We start from the raw sequence: 22,234 nt of genomic DNA on the forward strand, positions 1-22,234 counted from the left end.
GAGTGGGGTGGGGAGGGGAAGGGGGAAGGAGGAGAGTGGGGGGGGGGAAGGAGGAGGGGGGGGGGGGAAGGAGGAGAGTGGGGGGGGGGAAGGAGGAGAGTGGGGGGGGGGAAGGAGGAGAGTGGGGAGGGGGAAGGAGGAGAGTGGGGAGGGGGAAGGAGGAGAGTGGGAGGGGGGGGGAAGGAGGAGAGTGGGGAGGGGGGGGAAGGAGGAGAGTGGGAGGGGGGGGAAGGAGGAGAGTGGAGGGGGGGGAAGGAGGAGAGTGGGGTGGGGGAAGGAGGAGAGTGGGGTGGGGGGAAGGAGGAGAGTGGGGTGGGGGAAGGAGGAGAGTGGGTGGGGGAAGGAGGAGAGTGGGGGGGGGAAGGAGGAGAGTGGGAGGGGGGGAAGGAGGAGAGTGGGAGGGGGGGAAGGAGGAGAGTGGGAGGGGGGGAAGGAGGAGAGTGGGAGGGGGGGAAGGAGGAGAGTGGGAGGGGGGAAGGAGGAGAGTGGGAGGGGGGGAAGGAGGAGAGTGGGAGGGGGGGAAGGAGGAGAGTGGGGGGCGGGAAGGAGGAGAGTGGGGGGCGGAAGGAGGAGAGTGGGGGGCGGGAAGGAGGAGAGTGGGGGGCGGGAAGGAGGAGAGTGGGGGCGGGATGGAGGAGAGTGGGGGCGGGAAGGAGGAGAGTGGGGGCGGGAAGGAGGAGAGTGGGGGCGGGAAGGAGGAGAGTGGGGCGGGAAGGAGGAGAGTGGGGGGCGGGAGGGGAAGGGGGGAAGGAGGAGAGTGGGGAGGGGGAAGGAGGAGAGTGGGGTGGGGAGGGGAAGGGGGAAGGAGGAGAGTGGGGGCGGGAGGGGAAGGGGGAGAGTGGGGGGGGGGAAGGAGGAGAGTGGGGGGGGGGGAAGGAGGAGAGTGGGGGGGGGGGGGAAGGAGGAGAGTGGGGGGGGGGGGAAGGAGGAGAGTGGGGAGGGGGGGGGAAGGAGGAGAGTGGGGAGGGGGGGGGAAGGAGGAGAGTGGGGAGGGGGGGGGAAGGAGGAGAGTGGGGAGGGGGGGGAAGGAGGAGAGTGGGGAGGGGGGGGAAGGAGGAGAGTGGGGAGGGGGGGGGAAGGAGGAGAGTGGGGAGGGGGAGAGGGGGGGGAAGGAGGAGAGTGGGGTGGGGAGGGGAAGGGGGAAGGAGGAGAGTGGGGGGGGGGAAGGAGGAGGGGGGGGGGAAGGAGGAGAGTGGGGGGGGGGAAGGAGGAGAGTGGGGGGGGGGAAGGAGGAGAGTGGGGGGGGGGAAGGAGGAGAGTGGGAGGGGGGGGAAGGAGGAGAGTGGGAGGGGGGGGAAGGAGGAGAGTGGGAGGGGCGGGAAGGAGGAGAGTGGGAGGGGGGGGAAGGAGGAGAGTGGGAGGGGGGGGAAGGAGGAGAGTGGGGAGGGGGAGAGGGGGGGGAAGGAGGAGAGTGGGGTGGGGAGGGGAAGGGGGAAGGAGGAGAGTGGGGGGGGGAAGGAGGAGGGGGGGGGGGGAAGGAGGAGAGTGGGGGGGGGGGAAGGAGGAGAGTGGGGGGGGGGGGGAAGGAGGAGAGTGGGGAGGGGGAAGGAGGAGAGTGGGAGGGGGGGGAAGGAGGAGAGTGGGAGGGGGGGGAAGGAGGAGAGTGGGAGGGGGGGGAAGGAGGAGAGTGGGAGGGGGGGGAAGGAGGAGAGTGGGAGGGGGGGGAAGGAGGAGAGTGGGGTGGGGGAAGGAGGAGAGTGGGGTGGGGGAAGGAGGAGAGTGGGGGGGGGGAAGGAGGAGAGTGGGGGGGGGGAAGGAGGAGAGTGGGGGGGGGAAGGAGGAGAGTGGGAGGGGGGGAAGGAGGAGAGTGGGAGGGGGGAAGGAGGAGAGTGGGAGGGGGGAAGGAGGAGAGTGGGAGGGGGGGAAGGAGGAGAGTGGGAGGGGGGGAAGGAGGAGAGTGGGAGGGGGGAAGGAGGAGAGTGGGAGGGGGGGAAGGAGGAGAGTGGGGGGCGGGAAGGAGGAGAGTGGGGGGCGGGAAGGAGGAGAGTGGGGGGCGGGAAGGAGGAGAGTGGGGGGCGGGATGGAGGAGAGTGGGGGCGGGAAGGAGGAGAGTGGGGGCGGGAAGGAGGAGAGTGGGGGCGGGAAGGAGGAGAGTGGGGGCGGGAAGGAGGAGAGTGGGGGCGGGAGGGGAAGGGGAAGGAGGAGAGTGGGAGGGGGAAGGAGGAGAGTGGGGTGGGGAGGGGAAGGGGGAAGGAGGAGAGTGGGGGCGGGAGGGGAAGGGGGAGAGTGGGGGGGGGGGGAAGGAGGAGAGTGGGGGGGGGGGAAGGAGGAGAGTGGGGGGGGGGGGAAGGAGGAGAGTGGGGGGGGGGGAAGGAGGAGAGTGGGGGGGGGGAGAAGGAGGAGAGTGGGGGGGGGGGAGAAGGGAGGAGAGTGGGGGGGGGGGAAGGAGGAGAGTGGGGGGGGGGGAAGGAGGAGAGTGGGGGGGGGAAGGAGGAGAGTGGGGGGGGGAAGGAGGAGAGTGGGGGGGGGGAAGGAGGAGAGTGGAGGGGGGGGAAGGAGGAGAGTGGGGGGGGGGGGAAGGAGGAGAGTGGGGGGGGGGGAAGGAGGAGAGTGGGGGGGGGGAAGGAGGAGAGTGGGGGGGGGGAAGGAGGAGAGTGGGGGGGGGGAAGGAGGAGAGTGGGGGGGGGGAAGGAGGAGAGTGGGGGGGGGGAAGGAGGAGAGTGGGGGGGGGGGAAGGAGGAGAGTGGGGGGGGAAGGAGGAGAGTGGGGGGGGGGAAGGAGGAGAGTGGGGGGGGGAAGGAGGAGAGTGGGGGGGGGAAGGAGGAGAGTGGGGGGGGGGGGAAGGAGGAGAGTGGGGGGGGGAGAGGGGGGGAAGGAGGAGAGTGGGGGGGGAGAGATGGGGGGAAGGAGGAGAGTGGGAGGGGGGGGAAGGAGGAGAGTGGGAGGGGGGGAAGGAGGAGAGTGGGGAGGGGGGGAGAGGGGGGGGAAGGAGGAGAGTGGGGTGGGGGAAGGAGGAGAGTGGGGGGGGGGGAAGGAGGAGAGTGGGGGGGGGAAGGAGGAGAGTGGGGGGGGGGAGAGGGGGGGGAAGGAGGAGAGTGGGGGGGGGGAAGGAGGAGAGTGGGGGGGGGAAGGAGGAGAGTGGGGGGGGGGAAGGAGGAGAGTGGGGGGGGGGAAGGAGGAGAGTGGGGGGGGGGGAAGGAGGAGAGTGGGGGGGGGGAAGGAGGAGAGTGGGGGGGGGAGGGGAAGGGGGAAGGAGGAGAGTGGGAGGGGGGGAAGGAGGAGAGTGGGGAGGGGGGGGGAAGGAGGAGAGTGGGGAGGGGGGGGAAGGAGGAGAGTGGGGGAGGGGGGGGGAAGGAGGAGAGTGGGGAGGGGGGGGGAAGGAGGAGAGTGGGGAGGGGGGGGGAAGGAGGAGAGTGGGGAGGGGGGGGGAAGGAGGAGAGTGGGGAGGGGGGGGGAAGGAGGAGAGTGGGGAGGGGGGGGGAAGGAGGAGAGTGGGGAGGGGGGGGGAAGGAGGAGAGTGGGGAGGGGGGGGGAAGGAGGAGAGTGGGGAGGGGGGGGAAAGGAGGAGAGTGGGGAGGGGGGGGAAGGAGGAGAGTGGGGAGGGGGGGGAAGGAGGAGAGTGGGGAGGGGGGGGAAGGAGGAGAGTGGGGAGGGGAAGAGTCGGTGGGGGAGAGGAGAGTGGGCAGGCGCGGAGAGGAGAGTTGGGGGGGAACGAGGAGTGGGGGTGTGAGAGAGAGAGAGAGAGAGAGAGAGAGAGAGAGAGAGAGAGAGAGAGAGAGTCGGGTGGGGAAGAGAGACTGCGGGGGGGGGGGAAGAGAGACTGCGGGGGGGGGGGGAAGAGAGACTGCGGGGGGGGGGGAAGAGAGACTGCAGGGGGGGGGGAAGAGAGACTGCGGGGGGGGGGAAGAGAGACTGCGGGGGGGGGGGGGAAGAGAGACTGCGGGGGGGGAAGAGAGAGAGAGTTGGGGGGGGGGAAAGAGAGAGAGAGAGAGAGTGGGGGGGGAAGAGAGAGAGGGGGGGGAGAAGAGAGAAGGGGGGGGAGGAGAGAGAAGGGGGGGGAAGAGAGAGAGGGGGGGGAAGAGAGAGAGTGGGGGGGGTGGAAGAGAGAGAGTGGGTGAGTGGGTGAGTGGGTGAGTGGGTGAGTGGGTGAGTGGGTGAGTGGGTGAGTGGGTGAGTGGGTGAGTGGGTGAGTGGGTGAGTGGGTGAGTGGGTGAGTGGGTGAGTGGAGAGAGATGGGGGAGGGGTTGACAGTACCACTTGCCCTGCCGCAGCTCATTCAGAAGTAGATTCTAATTTCCTGGTTATATTCATCAGCCAAGGCTTTCCGGATTGGCCCAGGATAACAGCCCCAATCAAGAACCTCGTAGTTAACAAGGCACACCTGGTAACAATCACTACATTCGGTCATTTCAGAGTGAAGTTCGGAGTCAACCAGATTGGTGTGGAACTGGTTATCTAAAGATTGTGAAGACCAGTTAATTTTACTTACAGGACTAAGATTTTGGTTGGATGAGTAATCAGTGCTGATTATTTTTGACCCTATTTCTGCAAATGACACTGAATATGAAAATAATTCCAAAAAAGTTATTTTGGACTCAAAACATTAACTTTGTACTTTTCTACACAGATGCTGCCAGACCTGCTGAGTTTCTCCAATGCTTTCTGTTTTTCATTATGTGTCAAAATTGCTTTTTCTGGCTGTAGTGTTCCAGGTAAATAATCAGTAATAGATGTAATAGCACCAACAACTTGCTTTCATACAGTACCTTTAATGGAATAAAATGTTCCAAAGTACGTTATCTGAGCCCTATGAAGTTACATACCCTTTATGTTTATTTTTGCCACTGCTCATATCTCTGAGGTTTGTGCAGAAGTCATTCTTTGACATGCAGATTGGTGTGCACAGAGCTTCCCAGCAGTTATGCTCAGTTTAGAGACAACATTGATATAAAGTACATTTGGGCACTAAGTTACATAAGGAGAAATTAGGACAAAATGTCAAAAGCCTTATCAACAAGGTAGGTTTTAAAGAGAACCTAACGGATGAAAAAGGATGATGAAGTTTAAGAAAGTAATTCAAGGTCATATGCTAAAGCAACTAAACATAGTTGTTCCATCATAGATGGATCTAACAGTGGAAACTTTCCAGAAAGGTCAGAATTAAATAAGCATAGATGCTTTGGAGAGTATTCGGCTTGTAGAAGTTATGTCGGTTCAAGGGCTGTGGAAGAGCTTGAAAATGGAAGCTGAATCTTAAAATTGAGGCAGCGTTTGACTAAAAGAAAATGTCAATTAGCAAGGATCCCAAACTTGGATTGGGTGAATATTATCACTTCTGCTGGTGGTTTAGGAGTTGGTCCCTCAGCCTCGTTTGAAGTGGTGGAGACTGCTGTTCCCAGGAAGGGGCCTGCTGGTGGTAACCTGCTTGTGCCGGAATATCTCACGTGCAATCACCTCCTATTCACAGAATCTCCTGTTGCTTCCAAATTCTCACTAGATTGAACAAAATGAAGTTTGGTCTTGTGAGAGAAACAGAAGCTACAAGTGTCACAAACATGAACCCTGAAATCAATCTGCCCACTTCTGGTTTTAAAGGCGTGGGGGGAGGGTACATGGGTGGTGATAGCAGATAGCTTACCTGCTTACAAGTGGTGGGTTGCTAATTTAAATGTCATAATGAAACTGTAGCCTCATTTTTATCTAACATTTTGCAAAAATACTCTGGGCAGTTGGGTTCTACAATCCCCAGCAAACCTAAAATCACAAAGTTTGCTTGATCTAGGAGATAGATGTATTTCTACATAGCTAGTGGATTCAATGGAACTGCAAAGCTAGAACTCTTCTCCAGTTTTCCTGCAAAGACTGGGAGTCAAATCGTTCAAACAGGTTGACATCCTTTAGTGCCCATTACAAGGATCTCTATTAGCATCTGCTTCAGCAGATCAAAACTTTAGAGTTTTCTCTTAATACTCCAAGTAATGAGTATCTTTGTATACTTAATGTAGTAATAGAACTTTATCATGGCCAAGACAATGAAAATGAACTTCCATACATTTTTCAAAAACCTTTATTTTCTGAAATAAAGAAAGGGAATACGAGTAACATATTTCAACAAGCAAAGCAAATATACCAAAAAAATCATTAAAGTTGATTGTGTCATAAGCAACTGAGCCAATATTTAATTGAAAATGGTAAGAAAACAGCTTATAAACAAGATATGAATAAATGCTCAAAACACGTGTTTGGCAGCTTTGGCCGAAGTAGAAATTTTAGTCGAAACATTGGGAGAGTTTTGTACTTTTCTGTCATAGTCAGAGAAAAAAAAAGTTTTCATAGCAAGGAAAAATGGCCCTTCATTTCAACGTGTCCACACCAGTCATCAAGCATCTTTCTTCATTCTATTTCCCAACACTTGGCCTATAGCCTTGTACAGTATGGAATTTCAAGTACTCATCCAAATACTTTGCAAATTTCCTGAGAGCTCCCTCCTCTATCACCTTTTTAGGTAGTGAGCTCCAGATACCGAGTACCCTCTGGACGAAAAATGTTTTCTCAATCTTACCTGAAAATGCCCCAGTTACTGATGGCTCTGCTAAAGAAAAAGGGCAGAACAGGCTCGAGGGGGTGAATGGCCTACTCCTGTTCCTATGTTCTTATGCAAAACTTCTCTCAATCTGCCCTATCAATGACCCTCATAACTTAGACCTTAGTCAAAGCCACCTCCTCCAAATACATCTTTGTTCAGAGAAAACAACCATAGCATATTTAAAATGTGATTACAAGGTGTAGAGCTGGATGACCACAGCAGGCCAAGTAGCATCAGAGGAGCAGGAAAGCTGATGTTTCGGGCCTAGACCCTTCTTCCATGAGCTTTCCGGTTTCTCTGATATTGCTTGGCCTGCTGCGTTCATCCAGCTCTACACCATGTTATCTCAGATTGTCCAGCATCTGCAGTTCCTATTATCTCTGACACAGCCTATTTAATACCTTTGTTGACTAATCACTTCAGCAACATCCTGGTGAATCTCTTCTGTACCTCTCGAGTGTAATCACATCTCTCCTATAGTGTGGTGACCAGAAGTGCAGTATTTCAGCTATGGCCTAATTAACGCTACATACAGCTCCATCATAATCTCCTTGCTCTTTCAGTCAATGCCTTGACAAATAAAAGCAAGCATCCCACATATCTCTGACCCACCTTAGCTACTGATCCTGCTTTCTTCAAGGATATATGGACATAAAACAAGTTCTCACTTGTCTGAGAAGTTCCAGCATATCTTTTGCATTCAACCATGCTGGTAGGCAAGATTTGGACCACTCCCAATAGGGCAGGCATTTAGTATGCACTGAAATGTCAACCTAAGTGTGTGGAGGCTTCAACACCCAACCTCCCATTCACCTATTTTTGTGCCGTCTGTAAACTTGACGATAGTACATTCATTCTCTCATCCAAGCCATTATATAAATGGTAAATAATTGTGACCCGGGCATTGACCTCTATGACATTCCACCCGTTACAGGTTGACATCCTGAAAATTCTCCCTTTTTCTCAACTTTATGTCTTCTATTATATTGTCAATCCTCTATCCACACTAGTATACTCCCTCCGACATACTGAGCTATTGTCTAATAAAGTTTCCTTCTATGTGATACCTTGTCAAAAGCCTTTTTGAAATCCAATCATACTACATCTACTGGTTCCCCTTTATATCCGGATGAGTGCAAGATGAAATGCTTCAACAAAATTGCCATGCTTTAGCAACATGAGTTCTGTAACACTAAATGACTTCAACTTCATTGTGGCAAGTGAATTGTCTGAGTGCTGAAAAAATTTTTCACATAAATAGCTGTAATGTAGTAGAAGACATACAAATGATACAAGTACTTACTCTTGATCTTCCAAAAGACCTCTGAATTGATTGAGCAGTATCTGCTGATTGGCAGAATGGTTCTGTAATGCCTATTTAATAGACATTAACATGTATTGAGTTTGCATATGAGGACAAAAGCAGTAGTTACAGAATTTCAGGAATGTTGATTTATCAAAAAAAGACAATCTTTGTTAAATCACTGAGGAAGAAATTAAATTTACTTGACTATCCAAATCTAGCGCCTATTACCAGTTAAGCAATGAATTTGTTTATTCAAGTGATACATAAGAATTACATTGGAGTTACTATTAACTCATGCAGCTTTGAACAAATGAACTCATGCAGGAATGAAAAGGCGAGTACGTGGCTTAATGTAGTTAGTTAGTAAAGCAAAAACAGTTGCAAGTGTCACTGCATATAAGTGAGTAATACAATGGAATAATAGGATTTATTTAGCATACCCGTATTTGTTCTGTATAAGTTTTCTTTTCTTCTAATTCAGTTCTAACTTTCTTCAATTCTTGATTCAAACCATCAATGGTTTCCTGTAAGAGACTGTGAAATGATATTCTGATTTTGAATTGCACTTTTCCTAAATGCTCGCATCTCAGTGACTTAATTAGGAGCCATATAAAGTCAGAGTCATACAGCACGAAAACAGACCTTTCAGTCCAAACAGGCCATGCTGACCATAATCCCAAACCAAACTCATCCCACCTATGTGCGTTATGGCCCATATCCATCCAAACATTTCTTATTCTTGTACTTATCTAAATGTCTTTTCAAAGTTGTAACTATACCTGCATCCACCACTTCCTCTGGAAGTTCATTCCACACAGGAACCACCCACTGTGTAAAAACATTGCCCCTCATGTCTTTTTTAACCCTTTTGTCTCTCACCTTAAAAATATGTGCCCTAGTCTTGAAATCTGCTACCCTAAGGAAAAGACACCTGCCATTCACCTTACCTACATCGTTCATGACTGTGTCACCTCTCAACTTTCTACACTCTGGTGAAAAAAGTCCCAGGCTATCCAGCCTGAACATATAACTCAAAACCTCTATTCCAAGCTACATCGTGGTAAATCACTTCTGAACCCTCTCCAGCTTAATAATAAAACCCTTCCTATAACAAGGAGACCAGAAATGGACACAGTTCTCCAGAACAGGCTGAACTAATGTCCCGTAAAATCTCAACATAACATCCCAACTTCTACCTCAAAGGTCTGAGCAAGAAGGCAAGCAGGCTAAATGCCTTCTTAACCACCCTACCTATATATGTAGCAAACTTTGAAGAATTATGTATCTGAACCCCTATATCTCTATTCTATGATCCTACCCAGAAACCTACTTTTAATTGCATAAGTACCTGTCGTCTTGTTTTTATCAAAATGAAATACCTCACGTTTATCCAAATTAAACTCCATCTACTACTCTTCAGCCCATTGAGCCGATTTACCAAGATCTCTTTGCAGTCAGTTCTCTGGCACTGAGCCTGACACTGTGGCAAAGAAGGGAAGGGAGCAGAATAGAAAAGTACTCGTGGCAGGGGACTCGATAGTTAGGGGAATTGACAGGAGATTTTGTGGTGAGGATCGGGATTCCCGGAAGGTATGTTGCCTCCCTGGTGCCAGGGTCCGGGACATCTCCGATCGGGTGTATAAGGTTCTAAAAGGGGAGGGCGAACAGCCAGAAATCGTGTTACATATTGGCACTAATGATATAGCTAGAAATAGGATTGAGGATATAAAAAGTAATTTCACGGAGTTAGGATGGAAGCTGCAGAGCAGGATGAACAGAGTAGTGTTCTCTGGTTTACTACCAGTGCCACGAGATAGCGTGGCAAGGAACAGGGAGCGGGCGCAGCTTAACACGTGGCTACGCAGCTGGTGTAGGAGGGAGGGCTTCAGATATGTAGATAATTGGGATGCCTTCTGGGGAAGGTGGGACCTGTACAAGAAGGACGGGTTGCATCTGAACTGGAAGGGGACCAATGTCCTGGGTGGAAGGTTTGCTCGAGTAGTTCGAGAGGGTTTAAACTAGTATGGCAGGGGGGTGGGAACCTGAGCTGTATACCGGAGGTGAGAGTTGATGCAGGTGAGGCAGTAGCAAGAGGTAGACCAGCTAGTGGGAAGGATTTTCCTGGAAAGGAACCAAGGGATCGGTTAAAGTGTGTTTGCTTTAATGCAAGGAGTATCAGGAATAAAAGTGATGAACTTAGAGCATGGATCAGTACCTGGTGCTATGATGTTGTGGCCATAACAGAGACATGGGTTTCTCAGGGGCAGGAATGGTTGCTGGATGTTCCAGGGTTTAGAACATTTAAAAAGAATAGGGAAGGGGGAAAAAGAGGAAGGGGTGTAGCACTACTAATCAGAGAGGGTATCACAGCTACAGAAGCTTCCATTGTCGAGGAAGATCTGCCTACTGAGTCAGTATGGGTGGAAATTAGGAACAGCAAGGGAGTTGTCACCTCGTTAGGGGTTTACTACAGGCCCCCCCAATAGCAGCAGGGAGACTGAAGAAAGCATAGGTCGACAGATTTTGGAAAAGTGTGGACGCAGTAGGGTTGTTGTAATGGGTGACTTTAACTTTCCTAATATTGATTGGAACCTCCTTCGAGCAGAAGATTTGAATGGAGCTGTTTTTGTAAGGTGTATTCAGGAGGGTTTCCTAACGCAGTACGTTGACAGGCCGACGAGGGGAGAGGCCATTCTAGACTTGGTGCTCGGAAACGAGGAGGGGCAGGTATCAGATCTTGTGGTGGGGCAGCATTTTGGTGATAGTGACCATAACTGCCTGACATTCTACATAGCTATGGAGAAGGAGAGGATTAGGCAAAATGGGAGGATATTTAATTGGGGAAGTGGAAACTATGACACGATTAGACATGAGTTAGGAAGGATGGACTGGGAGCAATTGTTCCATGGTAAGGGAACTATAGACATGTGGAGACTGTTTAAGGAACAGTTGTTGCGAGTGATGAATAAATATGTCCCTCTGAGACTGGCAAGAAGGGGTAAGATAAAGGAACCTTGGATGACGAGAGCGGTGGAGCTTCTTGTGAAAAGGAAGAAGGTAGCTTACATAAGGTGGAGGAAGCTAGAGTCAAGTTCAGCTAGAGAGGATTACACGCAGGCAAGGAAGGAGCTCAAAAATGGTCTGAGGAGAGCCAGGAGGGGGCACGAGAAAGGCTTGGCAGAACGGATTAGGGAGAACACAAAGGCATTTTACACTTATGTGAGGAATAAGAGAATGGTCAAAGAAAGAGTAGGGCCGATCAGGGATAGCATAGGGAACTTGTGTGTGGAATCTGAGGAGGTAGGGGAAGTCCTAAATAAGTTTTATTGCTTCTGTCTTTACAAAAGAAACAAACTTTGTAGTGAATGAAACCTTTGAAGAGCAGGTGTTCATGCTGGAATGGATAGAGATAGAGGAAGCTGATGTGCTGAAAATTTTGTCAAACATTAAGATTGACAAGTCGCCAGGACCGGACCAGATTTGTCCTCGGCTGCTTTGGGAAGCGAGAAATGCAATTGCTTCGCCACTTGCGAAGATCTTTGCATCCTCGCTCTCCACTGGAGTCGTACCTGAGGACTGGAGAGAGGCAAATGTAATTCCTCTCTTCAAGAAAGGAAATAGGGAAATCCCCGGCAATTACAGACCAGTAAGTCTCACGTCTGTCATCTGCAAGGTGTTAGAAAGGATTCTGAGAGATAGGATTTATGACCATCTGGAAGAGCATGGCTTGATCAAATACAGTCAACACGGCTTTGTGAGGGGTAGGTCATGCCTCACAAACCTTATCGAGTTTTTTGAGGATGTGACTAGAAAAGTTGATGAGGGTCGAGCTGTGGATGTGGTGTATATGGACTTCAGTAAGGCATTTGATAAGGTCCCCCATGGTAGGCTCATTCAGAAGGTCAGGAGGAATGGGATACAGGGGAACTTAGCTGCCTGGATACAGAATTGGCTGGCCAACAGAAGACAGCGAGTGGTAGTAGAAGGAAAATATTCTGCCTGGAAGTCAGTGGTGAGTGGGGTTCCACAGGGCTCTGTCCTTGGGCCTCTACTGTTTGTAATTTTTATTAATGACTTGGATGAGGGGATTGAAGGATGGGTCAGCAAGTTTGCAGATGACACAAAGGTCGGAGGGGTCGGTGACAGTATAGAGGGCTGTTGTAGGCTGCAGCGGGACATTGACAGGATGCAGAGATGGGCTGAGAGGTGGCAGATGGAGTTCAACCTGGATAAATGCAAGGTGATGCATTTTGGAAGGTCGAATTTGAAAGCTGAGTACAAGATTAAGGATAGGATTCTTGGCAGTGTGGAGGAACAGAGGGATCTTGGTGTGCAGATACATAGATCCCTTAAAATGGCCACCCAAGTGGACAGGGTTGTTCAGAAAGCATATGGTGTTTTGGCTTTCATTAACAGGGGGATTGAGTTTAAGAGTCGTGAGATCTTGTTGCAGCTCTATAAAACTTTGGTTAGACCGCACTTGGAATACTGCGTCCAGTTCTGGTCGCCCTATTATAGGAAAGATGTGGATGCTTTGGAGAGGGTTCAGAGGAGGTTTACCAGGATGCTGCCTGGACTGGAGGGCTTATCTTATGAAGAGAGGTTGACTGAGCTCGGTCTCTTTTCATTGGAGAAAAGGAGGAGGAGAGGGGACCTAATTGTGGTATACAAGATAATGAGAGGCATAGATAGAGTTGATAGCCAGAGACTTTTTCCCAGGGCAGAAATGGCTAGCACGAGGGGTCATAGTTTTAAGCTGGTTGGAGGAAAGTATAGAGGGGATGTCAGAGGCGGGTTCTTTACACAGAGAGTTGTGAGAGCATGGAATGCGTTGCCAGCAGCAGTTGTGGAAGCAAGGTCATTGGGGTCATTTAAGAGACTGCTGGACATGCATATGGTCACAGAAATTTGAGGGTGCATACATGAGGATCAATGGTCGGCACAACAGCGTGGGCTGAAGGGCCTGTTCTGTGCTGTACTGTTCTATGTTTTTTGTTCTATGTTCTATAACCTTCTTCACTGTCCACTATACCACCAATCTTTGTGTAAACCGTAAACTTACTAATCATGCTTTCTGTATTTGCATCTATATTATTTCCATAAATGACAAACATTGTTGGTCACAGGCCTCCAATCTGAAAAATAATCCTCCACCATCACTTTCTGATTCCTGCCATTAAACCAATTTTGTATCCAACTGGCAAGTTCAGCCTAAATAACGCGATCTAACTGTCCTAATTAGGCCACCATGTGGAACCTTGTCAAAGGCTTAACTAAGGCCCACTACCAACTACTCTGCCCTCATCAATATCAATAGTTCAGTATCTTCACTGAAATAATCAATTTCATCATCCTCATTCATTCCTGTTGGAGTTGATAAACAAAACTTCTGGCCTAAGTGCCTCAATTAGCAAGTAGTTTCTATTATTATTACTTTCTACATTTAGAACAATGGTAAATATTTCTGGTTACATACAAACAAAAGGACAAACAATTTCAGGGAAACCATCCGGCAAAACCAATAGAAGATGTAAAGTTGGGAAAAGGGAACATTTTTAGAATGTCAATCTGTAACTGGTGTAATGCCACAGAGATCAGTACTAGGGTCACAGATCAGAATATTAATTGAGGTTATCAATGGTTTAAAATTTGTGAGAGCGGGAAGTTAATGCAGAACAGGGAGGAAGGTTCTCATGCTGCCTTTAACGCTAATTGTAGTTTGTGTAATCTTGAGGTAGTAAAGATTCAAAATTTTATTCAGTGCATAAGAGTTTAATGCATGTTATTCTGTTAAAAAAGACAGAAAAGGTCTTGAAACAAACAAGAATGCATTTACTGATGCATAAGTACAGGCTAAGACAAAGGTCAAGACAGATAATTAAGATATTTGAACCTGGACTAGTATTCTACCATAAAAGATGTTTTCGGAGATGTTAAAGACTTCAAACTAATCAGTTGGGGGAGGGATCTACAAGAAATGAAACAAACCTAAATATAAACAAAGTAAAACAAAAGTAAACATAAGGCATACTTTATTAAGAAAGGTCATAAATAGGCAGAGAATATATAAAGTTTGAGAACGGAAGTATTAAAAATTGCTGAAAAATAATGTCAGAGAGCAGCTATAGGAGATTAAGCTTCACAGCAATGCAGTGTTCAAAATGGAACAGGAGAACTGGAGGAATAAGGGCACAGATTTTCATATGGGAAGATAGCTATTGCAGCAGCGCAGGCTGGAGTTGAACACTGAAACCAGGCAGAAGTCCTGATTGACTCTCGGAATTGTTTGGAAAATGTTCACACTTTACTGGCCTTAAATGGACGTCCACCGAAAACTGACAGTAGGTTCCTTGCATTTTCTAATGAGGAACTCAGTGTTTGCTTTAGGTCCCCCATGGAATGCTGGGAACTTCTAATTTTCTAGGCATAGATCAGGGTTAGAACCTGGTTACAGTGGACAAAGAAATGTAACTTTATTTTCAAAAATTATTGTTGTGTGAGGAGTTTTATAGAAATCTTGCCAAGGTAAGAATTTCCCTTTGTAAACTTCCAAGTTTGCCATTCATTCGAAGATTTCTGATGACATGAGACACACCCTAAAATTTACAAGTTATAACAGGCAAGCTACTTATGGAGATTTTCCAGAGAATGGTCAACTTACTTAACCTGGTGAAAAAGGCCTCTTTTTACTTTATAATGTCACATTGTAGATCTGATGTTGGAGTAGAAGCTAAAGAGGTACAGAATTTCTGGACCAACTATCAAAAATAGTGACATAACTAGATTAGCTTGTTTGCTACATGAATCATAAAATAGAGACTTTGAATAATGATATTCCTCAGGAGACTCAGTTCATACAAAATTTCCTGTGAAAACGACTCGTGAGCAGATATATAGCCAGTAATTTTCAAGTACTTCAGTTAATTATGTTTGAATAAGTTTCCTAATTCTTCCTTCCTGGTTTATTTTTCAAATAAATAGCATACTTATCAGTAGAACATCTGGCTGAGGAATCTAATCATCAGTGAATTTACACATACATAGTTCTTAAAAACAGCTTTCAACATGACCACCCCAATGGCTGGACACAAAATGTTTCCAATGCATTTGTCAAGTTTAATAAACATCTGACAAATTAAATTTACGAACAAAGTTTGTAAAATGCATTATAGATAAGCTGTTTTAACCAGGAGCTTGCAGGCCCTGTTTTTATCTTGAACAGTAATATTCAATTTGTATTAATTACATTCTAATTAATAATACAATACATGACAGGCACTGCAGTTTTGTTAACTGTTAAGATATTTGATTGCTTACAGTTTATCTGTTGTTAAGTGGGAGACAAGTTGATTTTGCTCTTTGATTTTTGCACTCAAAGTTTCATTTGCCTTCCTGTAAAATATAAAATATGTAATATTACTGCACAACTATGATAGCGTAAAATCTAAATTCCTGATGAACTTATTAAAACAGAAAACATTTGTAAACTTGTTTTCCTTGAAATAGGAATGGCAGATATGTTTAAACGAAATGCCAATAGTAATCTGGTACATGGTAGACAATTTAAATCCCTTTTTTAATCAAATGATTTAAATATGTGTTTTTCTTACTCTATTATCATAAGTAATCTGATTGAAAATGTTTTCTGTTTCACATGGGTCTTAGCAGCCAGATCTTTAATGAGCACCCTTCAATCAAGGATCCATATACAAATGTGTTCTGATGGACAAAAGATTTGAAGCCCATGTCTGTCTCAGCCATCGTGTATACACCTTGAGAACCTTTTTGCCACGGTTGCAAAATATTTGAACATTGAGCAAACAGGGGTCTTTACTGGATATTAATGTACTTGCTCTGTGGGTTCCATAATAGTTACATAATACAGTCTATAAACCCAGGGACCTCAGGAAATGCTGCCATGACCACAAATCTAATCATCCTCTTGGCCTGACTGGTCTGGCACAAACTCTCTCAAAGAAGACATCTTTCACATGCTTGATGTGAGATTGGTTGTTTACTGAACGATTCTGCAATTGTCTTGAGGCTGTCCTTGGTATAAGCCTGATATAAGAATACTGGATCTTAAATTCACTTCCACAACTACAGTTAATGGGTGGCTGTGGACACAATTTAATTCCACTCTCTTCCAGCTCCTAGTTGCCACTGCTCAGACTGGAATAGGGATGGTATGAAATTGTACTGGGCTTTATCTGGTAACAGATCCTTCTGAAGTTGTTACTGGGGGACAGGGGGCCCATGTCAAACCCTATTAAAAGTCAGATATAAGCTTTAACACATGAACATAAAGGAGGATGCAAGTGTTCTTGCTGCTTTCGGAGGCAGTCAGACTATCACATTTATAGAAGAGGACCCATAACAGATGTCACTGTGCTCAGCATAAGCTATAAACACAGAGAATGCTGAAAAAAACTCAGCAGGTCTGGGAGCATCTGTAGAGAGAAACAGAATTAACGTTTTGAGTCTGGAATGACTTTTGTTCAACTGACCACACAAAATGACTGCTTTTGGGGCAACACCCAACAGAGAATGGAAAGCAAATTTGAGGAAACAAGGACTGCGAAAAATGGAGGTTCATCGAATCACCAAAGGGAACTTTCTGAAGGATTATACTCAAATTGTAAAGCAAAGGGGACTTTGTTTAAAAGCACATTGGAAAGTTCACCTTGGTAACGCACTGAGAAGGGATCCTGTTAGAGAGGAGGAACTCTGGGCTTTAAATTGGAGACTCCATGTCAATGAGGAGAAGAGAATAATGTATAAATATAACCAAAAACTCTCACGTTGTTAAGATGTAAATGGGATACACAGTAATTTACAAAAAAAAAAGTCCGTTGACTTCTAAATAGTGTTTTGTCTATGTTGGTTTTAGTGTATATTTTAGAGTAAAAGTTTTAAAATGAGAGATAGCAAAACGTGATCCTTTGTAAAACTGATATGGCTTTTTGAAAGTTATTGATCTCTGTGGGGATCATTACAATCATTATCTCTGGATACTGCTTTCAAAGCTAAATGGTACCACTGGTCCTTCAGTTCTCTGACCTGGCTGTTCCTGCTTGTAAATCCAGCAGAACTCACTAGCGTCTAGTTTCCTCTGCCAATGAACTCTACTTTCCGTTGTGCAGGCAAACAACTGAGACATTACGCAGCTCAGAAATGATCTATCCAACTTGTTTAGAGATGTTATTATGCACCTCTGGGGCAGGTAGGACTTGAATACAGACCTCCGAACCAAGAGGTAGAGACGCTACCGCTGCACAACAATTGCCAATACTTTATGGAGCCAATGCTCCTCATGAAATCTGGTAAGGCTTGTGTAAAATTGTGGTCAATGTGTAATTAAATAGGCCCAATCGAATGGCTGCAGCTAGTCCGTATCGTGTTGTTCCCACTGTCAGATTGCCCTGGGAAACTTGTTTAGTGGCAGGAAGACATTCAGGATCCACTCTGATGCATTCTTCTAAACTTTCACTAGACCGCGGCTCTAAACACATCACCATAAGGCTGGGAAATCCCTTTCCTCTTTTCAAAACTTCCAATAGGAAAGGAAGCGTGGTGATGCAATGATAATTCCCAATAGAAAGTTTTTTTTAACATGGTTCTGGTCAGTATTCCTAATATTACAGAGTGCACTCTCTCCTGTGTGAAGCATACTGCAGCATTTTATTTCTTTAATGATGCTCTATATAGGCAAGTTGTTTACTGTTTACCCCAAGCTTCTTTGCTCTAAATTTAAAGCCCAATGTTTTAGTCATAAAACTCCTCTCTCAAAATATCCTGTTGAACTACTTTTTCATTTCGTGTGATAACAAGGTGTACAGCTGGATGAGCACAGCAAGCCAAGCAGCATCAGAGGAGGAGAAAGGCTGACATTTCAGAGATAATGGGAACTGCAGATGCTGGAGAATCCAAGACAACAGAGTGTGAAGCTGGATGAACACAGCAGGCCAAGCAGCATCTCAGGAGCACAAAAGCTGACGTTTCGGGCCTAGACCCTTCATCAGAGAGGGGGATGGGGTGACGGTTCTGGAATAAATAGGGAGAGAGGGGGAGGCGGACCGAAGATGCAGAGAAAAGAAGATAGGTGGAGAGGAGAGTATAGGTGGGGAGGTAGGGAGGGGATAGGTCAGTCCAGGGAAGAAGAACAGGTCAAGGAGGTGGGATGAGGTTAGTAGGTAGGAAATGGAGGTGCAGCTTGGGGTGGGAGGAAGGGCTGGGTGAGAGGAAGAACAGGTTAGGATGGCAGAGACAGGCTGGGCTGGTTTTGGGATGCAGTGGGTGGAGGCGAAGAGCTGGGCTGGTTGTGTGATGCAGTGGGGGGAGGGGGCGAACTGGGCTGGTTTTGGGATGTGGTGGGGGAAGGGGAGATTTTGAAGCTGGTGAAGTCCACATTGATACCATTGGGCTTCAGGGTTCCCAAGCGGAATATGAGTTGCTGTTCCTGCAACCTTCGGGTGGCATCATTGTGGCATTGCAGGAGGCCCATGATGGACATGTCATCTAAAGAATGGGAGGGGGAGTGGAAATGGTTCGCGACTGGGAGGTGCAGTTGTTTATTGCGAACCGAGCGGAGGTGTTCTGCAAAGCGGTCCCCAAGCCTCCGCTTGGTTTCCCCAATGTAGAGGAAGCCACACCGGGTACAATGGATACAGTATACCATATTGGCAGATGTGCAGGTGAACCTCTGCTTAATATGGAAAGTCATCTTGGGGCCTGGGATGGGGGTGAGGGAGGAGGTGTGGGGGCAAGTGTAGCACTTCCTGTGGTTACAGGGGAAGGTGCCGGGTGTGGTGGGGTTGGAGGGCAGTGTGGGGCGAACAACGGAGAGTGGGAGAGAGTGGTCTCTCCGGAAAGCAGACAAGGGTGGGGATGGATAAATGTCTTGGGTGGTGGGGTCGGATTGTAGATGGCGGAAGTGTCGGAGGATGATGCGTTGTATCCGGAGGTTGGTGGGGTGGTGTGCGAGAACGAGGGGGATCCTCCTAGGGCGGTTGTGGCGGGGGCGGGGTGTGAGGGATGTGTTGCGGGAATGCAGGAGACGCGGTCAAGGGCGTTCTCGACCACTGCGGGGGGAAAGTTGCGGTCCTTAAAGAACTTGGGCATCTGGGATGTGCGGGAGTGGAATGCCTCATCCTGGGAGCAGATGCGGCGGAGGCAGAGGAATTGGGAATAGGGGATGGAATTTTTGCAGGAGGGTGGGTGGGAGGAGGTGTATTCCAGGTAGCTGTGGGAGTCAGTGGGCTTGAAATGGACATCAGTTACAAGCTGGTTGCCTGAGATGGAGACTGAGAGTTACAGGAAGGTGAGGGATGTGTTGGAGATGGCCCAGGTGAACTTGAGGTTGGGGTGGAAGGTGTTGGTGAAGTGGATGAACTGTTTGAGCTCCTCTGCGGAGCAAGAGGCGGTGCCGATACAGTCACCAATGTAACGGAGGAAGAGGTGGGGTTTGGGGCCTGTGTGGGTGCGGAGGAGGGACTGTTCCACGTAACCTACAAAGAGGCAGGCATAGCTGGGGCCCATGCAGGTGCCCATGGCCACCCCCTTTATCTGTAGGAAGTGGGAGGAATCGAAAGAGAAGTTGTTGAGGGTGAGGACGAGTTCGGCTAGGCGGATGAGGGTTTCGGTGGAGGGGGACTGGTCGGGCCTGCGGGAAAGGAAGAAGCGGAGGGCCTTAAGGAAGTGCTACACTTGCCCCCACACCTCCTCCCTCACCCCTATCTCAGGCCCCAAGATGGCTTTCCATATTAAGCAGAGGTTCACCTGCACATCTGCCAACGTGGTATACTGTATCCATTGTACCCGGTGTGGCTTCCTCTACATTGGGGAAACCAAGCCGAGGCTTGGGGACCGCTTTGCAGAAAACCTCCGCTCGGTTCGCAATAAACAACTGCACCTCCTAGTCGCGAACCATTTCAACTCCCCCTTCCATTCTTTAGATGACATGTCCATCATGGGCCTCCTGCAATACCACAATGATGCCAAACAAAGGTTGCAGGAACAGCAACTCATATTCCGCTTGGGAACCCTGCAGCCCAATGGTATCAATGTGGACTTCACCAGTTTCAAAATCTCCCCTTCCCCCACCGCATTCCAAAACCAGCCCAGTTCGTCCCCTCCCCCCACTGCATCAGACAACCAGCCCAGCTCTTCCCCTCCACCCACTGCATCCCAAAACCAGCCCAGCCTGTCTCTGCCTCCCTAACCTGTTCTTCCTCTCACCCATCCCTTCCTCCCACCCCAAGCCGCACCTCCATTTCCTACCTACTAACCTCATCCCACCTCGTTGACCTGTCCGTCTTCCCTGGACTGACCTATCCCCGCCCTATCTCCCCACCTATACTCTCCTCTCCACCTATCTTCTTTTCTCTCCATCTTCGGTCCGCCTCCCCCTCTCTCCCTATTTATTCCAGAACCCTCACCCCATCCCCCTCTCTGATAAAGGGTCTAGGCCCGAAACGTCAGCTTTTGTGCTCCTGAGATGCTGCTTGGCCTGCTGTGTTCATCCAGCTTCACACTTTATTATCTTAGGCTGACATTTCAGGCCTAGACCAATCTTCAGAAACTGAAGAAGGATCTAGGCCCTAAATGGCAGCCTTTCTGCTCCTCTGATGCTGCTTGGCCTGCTGTATACATCCAGCTCTACAACTTGTTATCTCAGATTCTCCAGCATCTGCAGTTCCTACTATCTCTGAAACAATTTTAACCCCTTTTCATTTTCTGTCCTCAGTTTCAAAACTCTGTTGTTTCAACAATCCCACACGATATTAAGTATTTGAGTAGTGCCATGGAAGGATATTATTAACTTAGAAAGGGTTCAGAAAAGATTTACTGGTGTTCCTGAGACTAGAGGATTTGAGTTATAAGGAGATGCTGGATCAGCTGCGGCTTTGTTCCTCTGGAGTGTAAAAGTTTGAGGAATGACCTTACAGAGGTTTATAAGGTCATACATGGTACAAAGGAAGATGGTTGTGGCTGCTGGAAATCAGTTACCTCCGGTCCAGCAGGAGCACCCTCAGGGTGGTGCCCTCAATGAAATGAGCTTCAGCTGCTTTCATAATGACCTTCCCTTCATAAGGTCATAAATGATCACACAATGTTAAGCACAGTCCATAAATCCTAAAATGCTGAAACAGTCTGTCTACAACTGCACCAAGACGTGGACAGCATTCAGGCTCGGGTTGATATTGTGGCAAATAACATTCACACCATACTCCATCTCCAAAATGAGAGAACCTTCCCACTGTTCCTTAATGGCATTATCATTGCTGCATCCCTATCAACATCCTGGGGGTTACAGTTGACCATAAACTGAATTGGACCAGCTCCATACATACCGTCGCTACAAGAACAGAGCAGAGGCGAGGGATTTTGCGGTGACTAACTCATCTTCATAATTTTCAAAGCCTGTCAATGACTTCGAGGATACAAATCGGGTGTATGATGGCATACTGTACACTCGACTAGATGACTGAAGCTCCACCAATACTCAGGAATTCTCCTATTTATTACTTTCACAATTCAATCCCTGCATCACTGGATACAAAGTGAGTATCATGCACAAGATGCAATGTATGAAGTCACCAAGGGTCCGTCTGCTTCCAAACCTTTGACCCCTATATCTAAATGGATAAGAGCAGCAACTGCACATCAGGTGCAAATTCCCATGCAAGTCACACACCTTCTTGATTTGGAACTGTATTGCCATTCCCTCACTGTTACTGGTTTAAAATCCTGGAAATCCTTCCCTAACTGTATTGTCATTGTATCTACATCACATGGATTGCAACACCTCAAGAAGACAGCTTCTCCACCGGTTTCTCAAGGGCATTTAAGGATGGACAAAAATTGCACCTTAATTCCAGGAATTTAAAAAAGGGAAAACTTTGCAGTGAAATGGAGAAAGAGCTAGGAACAAGACTAATTGGATAGTTCTTTCAAAGAGCCGTAGGGACACAACAGATTCAGTTGCCTCACTGTAAGTTTAATTCTGAGCATGATTCAACACCAAATTATCTATTTTAAAGAAATCAGCTGTGACAAATCAGGAATAGAATTCTCCATCTTGGTGTATATTGCTGACAATGTAGAAATCCGGGTCAAGTTAATATGATTTTAAACATGTTATTCCATGCTAGAATTTCCTTCATTTATTATTTTAACATTAAGCAGACACAGAAGATGGTTATATCTTCTCTGTTAGCAAAATAAGCTAAAGCTTACTTTCTGAAGATTCTGGGCATGAGCACTTTCTTTCGTTTCTTTCTTTAGTCTGTTTAGAACAGATTCTAAACAACCTATGGAATTTGAGGCATGGCTAGATTTAATATTTAAAGAAAGTAGATCTAAAAGCGCAACAACAGCAAATTCAAGGGGAATTTAAAAAA

At 47.9% G+C, this 22,234-nt stretch overlaps 1 protein-coding gene across 1 annotated transcript in view; it reads right to left on the reverse strand.

Moving 5' to 3' along the window:
• Positions 1 to 22,234, reverse strand: part of LOC125452104 (uncharacterized) — a 462,089-nt gene that overhangs the window by 94,030 nt on the left and 345,825 nt on the right. The window contains exons 25-27 of the mRNA XM_048530109.2: positions 15,150 to 15,224; positions 8,273 to 8,366; positions 7,830 to 7,900 (exon numbers count right to left, since the gene is read on the reverse strand). Of these exons, the coding sequence (XP_048386066.2) occupies positions 7,830 to 7,900; positions 8,273 to 8,366; positions 15,150 to 15,224 (240 nt within the window). The remainder of the gene's footprint in view (positions 1 to 7,829; positions 7,901 to 8,272; positions 8,367 to 15,149; positions 15,225 to 22,234) is intronic.

Source organism: Stegostoma tigrinum, chromosome 5, assembly GCF_030684315.1.
Source record: "Stegostoma tigrinum isolate sSteTig4 chromosome 5, sSteTig4.hap1, whole genome shotgun sequence".
NCBI lineage: Eukaryota > Metazoa > Chordata > Chondrichthyes > Orectolobiformes > Stegostomatidae > Stegostoma > Stegostoma tigrinum.